The sequence below is a fragment of the Ranitomeya imitator genome, chromosome 1 (genome assembly GCF_032444005.1).
Source record: "Ranitomeya imitator isolate aRanImi1 chromosome 1, aRanImi1.pri, whole genome shotgun sequence".
Lineage (NCBI taxonomy): Eukaryota > Metazoa > Chordata > Amphibia > Anura > Dendrobatidae > Ranitomeya > Ranitomeya imitator.
The window spans coordinates 1,215,807,114-1,215,821,576 of NC_091282.1; the positions used below are offsets into that span (position 1 = coordinate 1,215,807,114).

Below are 14,463 nucleotides of genomic sequence, written 5' to 3' on the forward strand. Positions count from 1 at the left end.
TGTAGTACTTGCGGCACAAGTGTGGCAACAGTGTGCTGCGTCAGTACCACACACACCAGTGCCTGAAAGCCGATGTACAGTAAGCTCTGTTCCACTGCTCAGGTTTCTGAAGATGCCACCATCAATATCCCCTACTCTGCCAGTAATCAGCGCTAGCAGGGGAGAATTATGAGAATTGTATTCACCTGACATCAGGCTGCGGCTATTACTCCGATCAGCCTACCCCTGCTGCCGCTAATAGCAATGGATGGCAAGAGCGGCTGATGGGAGTATTCCTCACCCACCATCTGCAGTATAAATAATGCGTTAAAACCAAGCACACCATTGTTTTTCTTGTGAAATTCTCAATAAGTTTGATGTGTCACATGACCCTCTTCCCATTGGAAAAAATAAAGTTGGATTCAAGATGGCCGACTTCAAAATGGCCACCATGGTCACCACCTATCTTGAAAAGTTTTCCCCATCCCATATACTAATGTGCCACAAACAGGAAGTTGATGTCACCAACCATTCCCATTTTATTTAGGTGTATCCATATAAATGGCCCACCCTGTAGATAGATAATAGATGATAGATACATAGTTAATAGATAAATAATAGATATAGATGATAGATAATAAATGATAGAGAGATAGATAATAAATAGATGATAGATAATAGACAGATCGATTGTCATGGATCCCACCGTGCTGCCAATTTGTCACGTACCCGCTCTCAGCACACGACTTGGGGTTGCACCTGCAAGGGTTAATCTATCTCCCCTCTCTCAGTTCAGCATTCAACCACTGTCCTATGCTGTAATGGGAGCATAAATCACACACCGACGCAGGCCACACACCCGCTCATACACGCTGCTACCACTAGCGGAACACACGGGTGATGAGTCCCAGAAATATTACTACTACTGTCTGCCAATCATAAGGCTCACGCAGTTTAAGGCTATGGATTCTTTAGAGCATATGAGGTTCAACTTGTTAAAGTTTTATGCTTTAATACAAGGTACAGTGCTTACAATAAAGAAAAAGGTATTAAAAATAAGGTAATAAAAAGACATACAAATATGCAAAACCGTTATAAAAATAAACAGGAGAAAACTTACAGAAACAGCTAATTTGTAGTCTGCTTTCTGCTCCCTGAGGGGGAAATGGATGGACTAGATCACATCAACTTGACTACCCTCAATCTGTGAACAACTTTGTATGTTCATTTCTGAGAAAGGCAGTAGAAAACAGAGTTATCACTCAAAGAAAGGCAGAAAAGCTTCTACCCCAGTTTCCCACAAAACCTTATTAGTATTATGTCCCTAAAGTTCATTGACACATCCCCCCGGCAGGCCTTTCGTGTCTGGGATAGGATCGCTCACCGAGCCCCTATCCCAGTACATAGATTGGCTTCTGCACCCGCTATTACAAAACATCCCATCTTACATCAAAGACACAAAATCATTTCTAGGCCAGGTCCAGAATCTCGGTTGGCAGTCGGGGTTCTCCTTGGCGTCTATTGATGTGGTCAGCTTGTATACTAAGATCCCACAGGAGGTGGGGGTACAGGCAATTAGACGCATTCTAGGAACTACAGACAGCCAACAGGCTTTCATAGATTTTGTTTGTGAGGGCCTCAGTTTTATACTTACGCACAACGCCTTCACCTTCATGGACACATGGTACAGGCAGACCACCGGGACAGCCATGGGGACCCCGGCTGCATGCACGTTCGCTAATCTCTTTTTGGCAGTATTTGAAGAGGATTACATTTATTCAGCAGGTAACGTTTTCCTTAAACACATAAAGCATTACCTGAGATATGTGGACGATGTATTTGTAGTATGGGACGGGGCAGAGGACGAGTTTACACATTTTGTACAGTATCTAAATGATACAGATACCATGGGAATGGCGTTTACATTTCAATTCGGAGGTTCCAAATTGGAGTTTCTGGATGTGCTGGTTGAAATTCAGGAGGGGGAGGTGTGTTGTGAATTCTGTGGCAGAGCTCCCTCCTGTGGTCACGAGTGGTACTGCAGCTTCTGAGTTTCCTTCCTCAGGTGAAGTGGTGAAGTCGTTAGGTGCTGCTCTATTTAACTCCACCTAGTGCTTTGCTCCTGGCCTCCAGTCAATGTTCTAGTATTGGTCTTGCTTCCTCCTGGATCGTTCCTGTGGCCGTCTGCTCTGCATAAGCTAAGTTTTGCTTGTGTTATTTTTGTTTTGCTATTTTTTCTGTCCAGCTTGCTTAATTGGTTTTTCTTGCTTGCTGGAAGTTCTGGGACGCAGAGGGAGCACCTCCGTACCGTTAGTCGGTGCGGAGGGTCTTTTTGCCCCTCTGCGTGGTTGTTTGTAGGGTTTTGTGTTGACCGCAAAGTTATCTTTCCTATCTTCGGTCTGTTCAGTAAGTTGGGCCTCACTTTGCTAAATCTATTTCATCTCTGCGTTTGTATTTTCATCTCTACTCACAGTCATTATATGTGGGGGGCTGCCTTTTCCTTTGGGGTATTTCTCTGAGGCAAGGTAGGCTTCTTTTTCTATCTTAGGCCTAGCTAGTTTCTCAGGCTGTGCCGAGTTGCATAGGGAGCGTTAGGCGCAATCCACGGCTGCCTCTAGTGTGGTTGGATAGGATTAGGGATTGCGGTCAGCAGAGTTCCCACGTCTCAGAGCTCGTCCTATGTCTTTGGTTATTGTCAGGTCACTTTGTGTGCTCTGAACTTCAAGGTCCATTGTGGTTCTGAATTACCTAATCATAACAGTACTGGAGGCCCAAAGTACTAATGCTTCTCAATAGAGGGAAAAAAGAAGTTCTGAGACCATTTTTTTTTCTTTGCACTGTGTTTTGCCTTTTTTTTCCCCTAGACATTTGGGTGGTTCAGGACACAGGTGTAGTGATGGACATTAAAGGTCTGTCTTCATGTGTGGATCATCTCACTGCAAGAGTACAAAATATTCAAGACTTTGTGGTTCAGAATTCTATGTTAGAACCAAGAATTCCTATTCCTGATTTGTTTTCTGGAGATAGAGCAAAATTTCTGAGTTTCAAAAATAATTGTAAACTGTTTCTGGCTTTGAAACCTCGCTCCTCTGGTGACCCAGTTCAACAAGTTAGGATCATAATTTCTTTATTACGTGGCGACCCTCAAGACTGGGCATTTTCCCTTGCGCCAGGAGATCCTGCATTATGTAATATTGATGCGTTTTTCCTGGCGCTCGGATTGCTGTACGATGAACCTAATTCGGTGGATCAGGCAGAGAAAAATTTGCTGGCTCTGTGTCAGGGTCAGGATGAGATAGAGATTTATTGTCAGAAGTTTAGAAAGTGGTCTGTGCTCACTCAATGGAATGAAGGTGCGCTGGCAGCTATTTTCAGAAAGGGTCTCTCTGAAGCCCTTAAGGATGTCATGGTGGGATTTCCCATGCCTGCTGGTCTGAATGAGTCTATGACTTTGGCCATTCAGATCGGTCGACGCTTGCGTGAGCGTAAATCTGTGCACCATTTGGCGGTATTATCCGAGCATAAACCTGAGCCTATGCAGTGTGATAGGACTTTGACCAGAGTTGAACGGCAAGAACACAGACGTCAGAATGGGCTGTGTTTCTACTGTGGTGATTCCACTCATGCTATCTCCGATTGTCCTAAGCGCACTAAGCGGTTCGCTAGGTCTGCCACCATTGGTACGGTACAGTCAAAATTTCTTTTGTCCGTTACTTTGATCTGCTCTTTGTCATCTTATTCTGTCATGGCATTTGTGGATTCAGGCGCTGCCCTGAATTTGATGGACTTGGAGTATGCTAGGCGTTGTGGGTTTTTCTTGGAGCCCTTGCAGTGTCCTATTCCATTGAGAGGAATTGATGCTACGCCTTTGGCCAAGAATAAGCCTCAGTACTGGACCCAGCTGACCATGTGCATGGCTCCTGCACATCAGGAGGATATTCGCTTTCTGGTGTTGCATAATCTGCATGATGTGGTCGTGTTGGGGTTGCCATGGCTACAAGTCCATAATCCAGTATTAGATTGGAAATCAATGTCTGTGTCCAGCTGGGGTTGTCAGGGGGTACATGGTGATGTCCCATTTCTGTCTATTTCGTCATCCACCCCTTCTGAGGTCCCAGAGTTCTTGTCTGATTACCGGGATGTATTTGATGAGCCCAAGTCCAATGCCCTACCTCCGCTTAGGGATTGTGATTGTGCTATCGATTTGATTTCTGGTAGTAAGTTTCCTAAAGGTCGACTGTTTAATTTATCTGTACCTGAGCACGCCGCTATGCGGAGTTACGTGAAGGAGTCCTTGGAGAAGGGTCATATTCGCCCGTCATCGTCGCCATTGGGAGCGGGGTTCTTTTTTGTGGCCAAGAAGGATGGTTCGCTGAGACCTTGTATAGATTACCGCCTTCTAAATAAAATCACAGTCAAATTTCAGTACCCCTTGCCGCTGCTATCTGATTTGTTTGCTCGGATCAAGGGGGCTAGTTGGTTCACCAAGATAGATCTTCGTGGTGCGTATAATCTTGTGCGTATTAAGCGGGGCGATGAATGGAAAACTGCATTTAATACGCCCGAGGGCCATTTTGAGTACCTAGTTATGCCTTTCGGACTTGCCAATGCTCCATCGGTGTTTCAGTCCTTTATGCATGACATCTTCCGAGAGTACCTGGATAAATTCCTGATTGTATACTTGGATGATATTTTGGTCTTCTCGGATGATTGTGAGTCTCATGTGAAGCAGGTCAGAATGGTGTTCCAGGTCCTGCGAGCTAATTCTTTGTTTGTGAAGGGATCAAAGTGTCTCTTTGGTGTTCAGAAGGTTTCATTTTTGGGGTTCATTTTTTCTCCTTCTACTATCGAGATGGACCCTGTTAAAGTTCAGGCCATTTATGATTGGACTCAGCCAACATCTCTGAAGAGTCTGCAAAATTTCCTGGGCTTTGCTAATTTTTATCGTCGCTTCATCTGTAATTTTTCTAGTATTGCTAAACCATTGACCGATTTGACCAAGAAGGGTGCTGATGTGGTCAATTGGTCTTCTGCTGCTGTGGAAGCTTTTCAAGAGTTGAAGCGTCGTTTTTCTTCTGCCCCTGTGTTGTGTCAACCAGATGTTTCACTTCCGTTCCAGGTCGAGGTTGATGCTTCTGAAATTGGAGCGGGGGCTGTTTTGTCGCAGAGAAGTTCTGATTGCTCGGTGATGAAACCATGCGCCTTCTTTTCCAGGAAGTTTTCGCCTGCTGAGCGAAATTATGATGTTGGCAATCGAGAGTTGCTGGCCATGAAGTGGGCATTCGAGGAGTGGCGTCATTGGCTTGAAGGAGCTAAGCATCGCGTGGTGGTCTTGACTGATCACAAGAACTTGACTTATCTCGAGTCTGCCAAACGGTTGAATCCTAGACAGGCTCGTTGGTCGCTGTTTTTCTCCCGTTTTGACTTTGTGGTTTCGTACCTTCTGGGCTCTAAAAATGTGAAGGCGGATGCCCTGTCTAGGAGTTTTGTGCCCGACTCTCCGGGTTTGTCTGAGCCGGCGGGTATTCTCAAAGAGGGAGTAATTTTGTCTGCCATCTTCCCTGATTTGCGGCGGGTGCTGCAAAAATTTCAGGCTAATAAACCTGATCGTTGCCCAGCGGAGAAACTGTTTGTCCCTGATAGGTGGACGAATAAAGTTATCTCAGAGGTTCATTGTTCGGTGTTGGCTGGTCATCCTGGAATCTTTGGTACCAGAGATTTAGTGGCTAGATCCTTTTGATGGCCGTCTCTGTCGCGGGATGTGCGTTCTTTTGTGCAGTCCTGTGGGATTTGTGCTCGGGCTAAGCCCTGCTGTTCTTGTGCCAGTGGGTTGCTTTTGCCCTTGCCGGTCCCGAAGAGGCCTTGGACACATATCTCTATGGATTTTATTTCGGATCTCCCCGTCTCTCAAAAAATGTCGGTCATTTGGGTGGTTTGTGATCGCTTCTCTAAGATGATCCATTTGGTACCCTTGTCTAAATTACCTTCCTCCTCTGATTTGGTGCCATTGTTCTTCCAGCATGTGGTTCGTTTACATGGCATTCCAGAGAACATCGTTTCTGACAGAGGTTCCCAGTTTGTTTCGAGGTTTTGGCGAGCTTTTTGTGCTAGGATGGGCATTGATTTGTCTTTTTCCTCGGCTTTCCATCCTCAGACTAATGGCCAGACCGAACGAACCAATCAGACCTTGGAAACATATCTGAGATGCTTTGTTTCTGCTGATCAGGATGATTGGGTGTCCTTTTTGCCTTTGGCTGAGTTCGCCCTTAATAATCGGGCCAGCTCGGCTACCTTGGTTTCGCCATTTTTCTGCAACTCTGGGTTCCATCCTTGTTTCTCTTCAGGGCAGGTTGAGTCTTCGGACTGTCCTGGTGTGGATACGGTGGTGGACAGGTTACAGCAGATTTGGACTCATGTAGTGGACAATTTGACATTGTCTCAGGAGAAGGCTCAACGTTTCGCTAATCGCAGACGCTGTGTGGGTCCCCGACTTCGTGTTGGGGATTTGGTTTGGTTGTCATCTCGTCATATTCCTATGAAGGTTTCCTCTCCTAAGTTTAAGCCTTGTTTCATTGGTCCGTATAGGATTTCTGAGGTTCTTAATCCTGTGTCTTTTCGTTTGACCCTTCCAGATTCTTTTTCCATCCATAACTTATTCCATAGGTCATTGTTGCGGAGATACGTGGCACCTATGGTTCCATCTGTTGATCCTCCTGCCCCGGTTTTGGTGGAGTGGGAGTTGGAGTATATTGTGGGGAAGATTTTGGATTCTCGTGTTTCGAGACGGAAACTCCAGTATCTGGTTAAGTGGAAGGGTTATGGTCAGGAAGATAATTACTGGGTCTTTGCCTCTGATGTCCATGCTGCCGATCTTGTTTGTGCCTTTCATATGGCTCATCCTGGTCGGCCTGGGGGCTCTGGTGAGGGTTCGGTGACCCCTCCTCAAGGGGGGGGGGGGGTACTGTTGTGAATTCTGTGGCAGAGCTCCCCCCTGTGGTCACGAGTGGTACTGTGGCTTCTGAGTTTCCTTCCTCAGGTGATGTGGTGAAGTTGTTAGGTGCTGCTCTATTTAACTCCACCTAGTGCTTTGCTCCTGGCCTCCAGTCAATGTTCTAGTATTGGTCTTGCTTCCTCCTGGATCGTTCCTGTGGCCGTCTGCTCTGCATAAGCTAAGTTTTGCTTGTGTTATTTTTGTTTTGCTATTTTTTCTGTCCAGCTTGCTTAATTGGTTTTTCTTGCTTGCTGGAAGCTCTGGGACACAGAGGGAGCACCTCCGTACCGTTAGTCGGTGCGGAGGGTCTTTTTGCCCCTCTGCGTGGTTGTTTGTAGGGTTTTGTGTTGACCGCAAAGTTATCTTTCCTATCTTCGGTCTGTTCAGTAAGTTGGGCTTCACTTTGCTAAATCTATTTCATCTCTGCGTTTGTATTTTCATCTCTACTCACAGTCATTATATGTGGGGGGCTGCCTTTTCCTTTGGGGTATTTCTCTGAGGCAAGGTAGGCTTATTTTCTATCTTCAGGCTAGCTAGTTTCTCAGGCTGTGCCGAGTTGCATAGGGAGCGTTAGGCGCAATCCACGGCTGCCTCTAGTGTGGTTGGATAGGATTAGGGATTGCGGTCAGCAGAGTTCCCACGTCTCAGAGCTCGTCCTATGTCTTTGGTTATTGTCAGGTCACTTTGTGTGCTCTGAACTTCAAGGTCCATTGTGGTTCTGAATTACCTAATCATAACAGAGGTGTGCACATCGACTTACCGAAAACCGACTGCCACAAATTCAACATTACATTTCAATAGCTTCCATCCCAGCCATATCAAGAAGTCTTTACCTTACGGCCAATTGCTGAGGACACGGAGGAGCAACAATACACGTCAAGGTTATGAACAGCAGTCTGAGGAACTGTGCCAAGGCCTCCGCGGAAGGAGCTATCCAGACATGTTGTTGCAGACATCCATGGAGAGGGTAAATAATTTACCTCATAGTTATGGGGAAAAAGAGAACAGTACAGGGGGCCAGCGGATTAATTTTTGTTTTCAGTATGGCCCTATGGATCAGGTCATCAGATCTACTATAAGAAAACACTGGCACATATTGGAGAGAGATAAGGATTTAGCAGGCAAGGCAGTGGGTGGGCCATTAATTTCTAACAGGCGTAGCACACGTATAAGGGATGTGTTGGTCCGTAACCGTATCACTAAGCAAAAAAAATACTTGGTTAGAGCAAGCAGCCCCGCTGGGCAACTATCATTGTGGTCGGTGTCAGTATTGTCAATATCACATTTTCGAACGAACGTTGAATATTGGTCCTATAACGCATGCTGTGAAACAGTTCATTTCTTGCAGGACAAACTACGTGGTGTACATGGTATTTTGTCCGTGTAACAGGTATTACATTGGGAAAACCATACGTAAGTTGTATATACGGTTTAGGGAGCATTTCAAATCAGTGCTTTCAGGAAAAGGAGTGCCGAGGTTGATCAGCCACATTAGAGAAGAACATGAAGGCAACCCAGAGGTTTTGAGATTTGCGGGCATTGAAAAGGTGGTATTACCAGTACAGGGAGGAGATCTGCATAGGTTATTATTAAGACAAGAGGCCAGGTGGATTTTGCGGATTAAAGCCACAGGTCCGGCCGGCCTCAATGATAGAATGGACATGTCTATATTTTTGTAAAATTCACACCCTGGTCTGGTAAGGGGGAAAAAATATATAATAGTAGAAATAATAAAAAACTATAGATTTTCCATACCACATAAATGCAACACCATCTTGACCCTTAAAGGGTATTCAGAAGTGAATTCTATAGTGTTGACTAGCCTGCGGCACTTAGGGGGAGTTCACTCCACTTTCTGGAAGAAAAATGTGTCTTTGTGTTTTCCCTAATTGTATACGTTTTCTCTAACTGGATATGCTGTTTCTTTTCTCTGATAATACATGTTTGTACAGCAGAAAGACTTACTAATATATTTGATAATGGCAACATATGAGAGAAAGAAAGGTTTCGTTGTTCTTGTCCGGCTATGTTACCGGGATAGTTCCATTGTTTTTAAATGTTTTTATATTATGCACTTTCTCATGTCTGATTGGCACGTGACGTGGGTGGAGTTTAGGTGATTCCCTATTTCCCCCAGCGTCACTTCCCAACAGGCATGGACCCGTAGGAGCGCTAGACACAGCGCGAAACGGCCGTCGTCGACCCCTGCACATTCCTGTTATCACTGCACATCCCCCAAGCAGTGAAGATGTAATATCACATGTCTCAATAAAGACTGTCTTCACTCCAGGATCGGTGAGTGCTGCCGCATTTTTCTATGACAAGGATTTGTTACTCACTAATGTTCCATGCGAGCACCCGGGATCAGTGGTCAGGATCCCAGCTGGTTCAGCACGCACATTGGTGTTTTTTTCTCCGTGTGCCCCAGCAGTGCTGCTCCACTGTTTTTCTTTTCTTTTTTGGCTCTCACAACTTTGTATGTGTACAAACCTAATTTATAGAGTTACTCTGGAGGTCAAATTTCTAGACAAGCCTCTCAGGTTAATATTATAATTGCTTGTTTTTTGATTGGACCACTGTCGCTCCCCCCAGGGCTGCCACTAGAAATTTTGGGGCCCCATACTGGCAAAATTTTCGGGGCCCCCTTGAGACTCCGCTCAGGCTCCACCCCAGCCCCGCCTCTAGGCTCCACCCCTCGAACTGTCCACAGTCCCACCGCTCTCTCTTGGAAAAACTCCACTTCTCACCAATCACACATTGACAGTTCCCATCACCAGATCACACATATAGCCGGCAGCTTTTGTTTTGGCCAAAAGATTTTTTAAGCCGCCACCATAACACGGTAGACACTTTTGGCCGGGCCCTACTCTACTGTAACCTATTAAATATTTGTTAAAATATGCAATACAATTTAGGTATATTTTTATTTATTTTTCAATTTTTAAAATGACCAATAATATCACATACAAGGAACAAATACCACAACACTATGACCAGACCACATATTACCACCACAGTGATCGAATAATATCACAAAGAACAAATACCGCTACACCATGTCCAGACCGCATATTACCGCCACAGTGATCAAATAATATCACAAACAAGGAGCAAATACCGCAACACCATGTCCAGACCACATATTACCACCACATAGTGACTGAATACTACAATTCTGATCAGTAATTAAAAAAAAAGCACCATACTATCACCATAAGTGCCATTATACACAGGAGATCTGTACTTAGTATGCAGTGTCTGTGTACAGATAATACAGTGATCACTAGTGAAATTATACACAGGAGCTCTGTATATAGTATACAGTGTATAGTGTCAGTGTATAGGTAACACACTGACTCACCAGTGACGTCTCTAGGTGAAGTCCTTCATCTTTCATCCAGCCCAGACCGCCATCACTTCATCCAGCCAGGACTCGTCTCTGCAGGAAATAACACAGTTATCTCGAGCTCTGCTTGTAGAATACATTACTTAATTTTTCCCAACTTCTACATTACACCACATGAAGAAAAAGAGGCGACATAGTGTCACTCTACACAGTAACAGTACCACCCCCCCCCCAATTTAAAACCGTGTCTTTAAAAAATAAAATAAATACATCACTGCAGTAATAATATCCCTAAATTAGCCCCTATGGTAATAATATTCCCCATCCTGGCCACCGTGTGTCTCATTCCTGGCGTCAGCCATATGTTCTCCCATCCTGCCCTCATGAGTATCCATTCTGTCCCATATGATCTCCCCATCCTGCCCCATATGATCGCCCCATGTGATCTCTCCATCCTGCCCCATCTGTCTCCATCGTATCCATCCTGCCCCATGATCCTGCACGATCTGTCTCCAATTCTGCCCCCAGTGTCTCCAATCATGCCCCATGTCTCCATTCTGCCCCCTATGTCTCCAACCATGCCCCCATGTCTGAAATCCTGCCACTTGTCTCCAATCATGCCCCGTGTCTCCCTTCTGCCCCCTATGTCTCCAACCATGCCCCCATGTCCAGCATTCTGCCCCCGGGTCTCACAGTCTGCCCGTGTCCAGCATTCTGCCCCCAGTGTCCAGCATTCTGCCCCCACTGTGTCCAGCATTCTGCCCCCACTGTGTCCAGCATTCTGCCCCCACTGTGTCCAGCATTCTGCCTCCACTGTGTCCAGCTTACTGCCCCCACTGTGTCCAGCTTTACTGCCCCCACCGTGTCCAGCATTCTGCCCCCACCGTGTCCAGCATTCTGCCCCCACCGTGTCCAGCATTCTGCCCCCTCCGTGTCCAGCATTCTGCCCCACTGTGTCCAGCTTTACTGCCCCCACTGTGTCCAGCATTCTGCCCCCACTGTGTCCAGCTTTCTACCCCCACTGTGTCCAGCATTCTGCCCTCCCTGTGTCCAGCTTTCTGCCCCCACTGTGTCCAGCATTCTGCCCCCACTGTGTCCAGCTTTCTGCCCCCACTGTGTCCAGCTTTCTGCCCCCACTGTGTCCAGCTTTCTGCCCCCACTGTGTCCAGCTTTCTGCCCCCACTGTGTCCAGCTTTCTGCCCCCACTGTGTCCAGCTTTCTGCCCCCACTGTGTCCAGCTTTCTGCCCCCACTGTGTCCAGCTTTCTGCCCCCCTGCGTCCAGCTTTCTGCCCCCACTGTGTCCAGCTTTCTGCCCCCACTGTGTCCAACATTCTGCCCCCACCGTGTCCAGCTTTCTGCCCCCACTGTGTCCAACATTCTGCCCCCACTGTGTCCAGCTCTCTGCCCCCACTGTATCCAACATTCTGCCCCCACTGTGTCCAGCTTTCTGCCCCCACTGTGTCCAACAGGACTGGAGTGACAGTTCTCCGTGACTAAGAGCACAGAGCTGCACAACTGCCAGACAGGGGGGAGGAGGAGAGACCTGAATTAGCGCCGGCAGATGCAGCCACCCGAAGCCTCTTCTCACTGGATGTGCAGTCTCCTCACTTCTCCTGCTCTCTGCCTCAGCCCGCCCGACAACACACGCCACACTCCTCCAGAATGAGGAAGTGCTCAGTGTGTAACGTGACGTCGGGACCATGATGCACCAGGGCCCGCAAATTAAAGGTATAGTGCCCATTTCTCTCTGCCGGATACATTAACAACGCTGTAGGTGTAACTTTAAATCACCACAGTGTTGTTATGTGTCTGGTCTGCGGCAGCTTTAAACAAAATATCCCAGGGGCCCGATGAGCATTAGCAAAGAGAGGGGGGCCCGCCCAGACCGGGCTGCCAGCGTGTGCGGGCCCCCCTTTTTGCTTCAGCTCATCGGGCCCCATACTGTAGTGATGGCTGTAATGCCCTGATGGCGGCCCTGGCTCCCCCAATGAATATATTATTTTCCTCTGAACACTCTTTGCCTAAAGGTTCTCACAGATGGATAGTGTCAGGCTGTAATTGACATCTCTCTTCAAAAGAGCTAGAAGGTGTGAAATGTTCCCCTTCTTCCTGGTTCTAAGCAGATCCTCTGTTGAGATTGGAGAAAGTAGATACATATGTTGTGTTTCAGGGCAGATGTTAAACTACTGCAGGTTACACATATAAACCTATACATATTCACTACACACATATATACCTGTACATATTTCATTAGATAGATAATAGGCAGATAGTTAATAGAGATAATAGATCGATAATTCATAGATAATAGATAGATAAATAGATTAAGCCAAAAAATGGGAAGCAGCACTACAAAATTTACTTAAAGAGTAAGACTTTAGTGGGTCCACATGGTGTGGAGATGTTTCGGTTCCCAAAAGGATTTATCATGCATCCATGTGGACCCACTAAAGTCCACCTTACTCTTTAAGTAATTTTTGCAGTGCTGCTTCCCATTTTTTGGCTTATTATATATTTGGCAAGTATACAGGTTGTTTGCCGGGAGGCCTGTGCACCCACCTATTTGGAAAGTGTGCTGTTACATTTTTTCTAAAACAGATAGATAGATAGATAATAGATAATGGTTATTCTTCCCACAATAAAAGTAACACACTATTAATTTTTCCTACAGACAGCGAGAGCTGCATGAAATGCCAAAATGACGAATGGCCAAATGAGAAGAGAGACCAGTGTCTGCCTAAAGTGATGGAATTCATCTCTTACCAGAATGACACAATGGCTTCGGTATTTTCCGGTATCGCGGTCTTCGGATGTCTTGTGACCGGCTTCACATTTGGGATATTTATTTCCTACCGGGACACTCCTATTGTTAGAGCCAATAACCGGAACCTGAGTTACCTCCTCCTGGTCTCCATCTTTCTCAGCTTTCTCTCTGTGTTTTTGTTCCTTGGTCGTCCCAATGATGCAACTTGTAGATTACGTGAAACCAGTTTTGGATTTTTCTTCTCAGTAGCCGTCTCTTCACTTCTCGCCAAGACTGTCATGGTTTGTGTTGCTTTTAAGTCCACCAAGCCTGGAAGCGCCTGGAGAAAATGGCTGAATGTGAAACTGCCCTATACCATAGTGCTGTTGTGTTCATCCGTTCAGCTTGTAATCTGCATTTTCTGGTTGACTATTTCTCCCCCATTCCAAGATCTGGACACTGAGTCTTATCCTGGGATTCTCATCATTCAGTGTAATGAAGGCTCAGATATCTGGTTCTACTCCATGTTGGGTTATCTGGGGCTCCTGGCAGCTGGGAGCTTCATCCTGGCTTTCTTGGTGAGGACATTACCGGACAGTTTCAATGAGGCCAAGTACATCACCTTCAGCATGCTGGTGTTCATCAGTGTCTGGATTTCCATGATCCCGGCTTATCTGAGCACCAGAGGGAAGAACATGGTGGCTGTGGAGATATTTGCAGTGATGGCTTCCAGTGCTGGACTTTTAGGTTGTGTGTTTTTCCCTAAATGCTTTATTATTTTGTTTAAATCGGGAATGAATAATAAAACTGAGCTGCTCGGAAAAAGAAAGGAATGACTGCACAATATTAGGAACCACTGATAATAGTGACTAATTCTGTACATTAGACCCATAGAAACAATTTTAAAGTAAGATGTAAGACTCTCTATCAATCTGTGTATGAAATAAACATATAAAAATGTCTTATCCCGTTATCTCCAGTAATTGGTGCATTAATCAGGACTTCCCATATTTGTATTAGAGTTTGGGAAATGTAGAAATTTCTCTGTGGTTTTGGTAATGTTACGTGTTATGGAACCACTGAGTACCCAGAATATGTTGTGCAGTTATATGTATGTATAATAGGTTCCATGTGAGATGCATGTCCCTAATGCCTCAGCCCACTGGCTGTGCCCCTGGGCAGAGGGGACACGATATTCCCCTTTCTTCCGCCCCCCACCTTTGTAATTCCCACAGTAAATATCGGCAGGCTCCGGCCACGGTAATGTATGTCTGGCCTGCCACTTTTCTATTGGCCCGCCCTCTGTATCTGTGTGATATATTCTGTGTCCTGTGAGTAAAGTGTTGTCAGACTGGAAATACGTGGAGAAGCAGTGATCTTTTATATGCGTCCAAGTAACCAAG

The 14,463-nt window shown here is 46.0% G+C and overlaps 1 protein-coding gene across 1 annotated transcript in view; it reads left to right on the plus strand.

The window, feature by feature from the left end:
* Nucleotides 1–14,002, plus strand: part of LOC138657150 (vomeronasal type-2 receptor 26-like) — a 36,558-nt gene extending 22,556 nt beyond the window's left edge. The window contains exon 2 of the mRNA XM_069744738.1: nucleotides 12,989–14,002. Within this exon, the coding sequence (XP_069600839.1) occupies nucleotides 12,989–13,896 (908 nt within the window). The 3' untranslated portion in view covers nucleotides 13,897–14,002. The remainder of the gene's footprint in view (nucleotides 1–12,988) is intronic.
* Nucleotides 14,003–14,463: the final 461 nt, after the last annotated feature.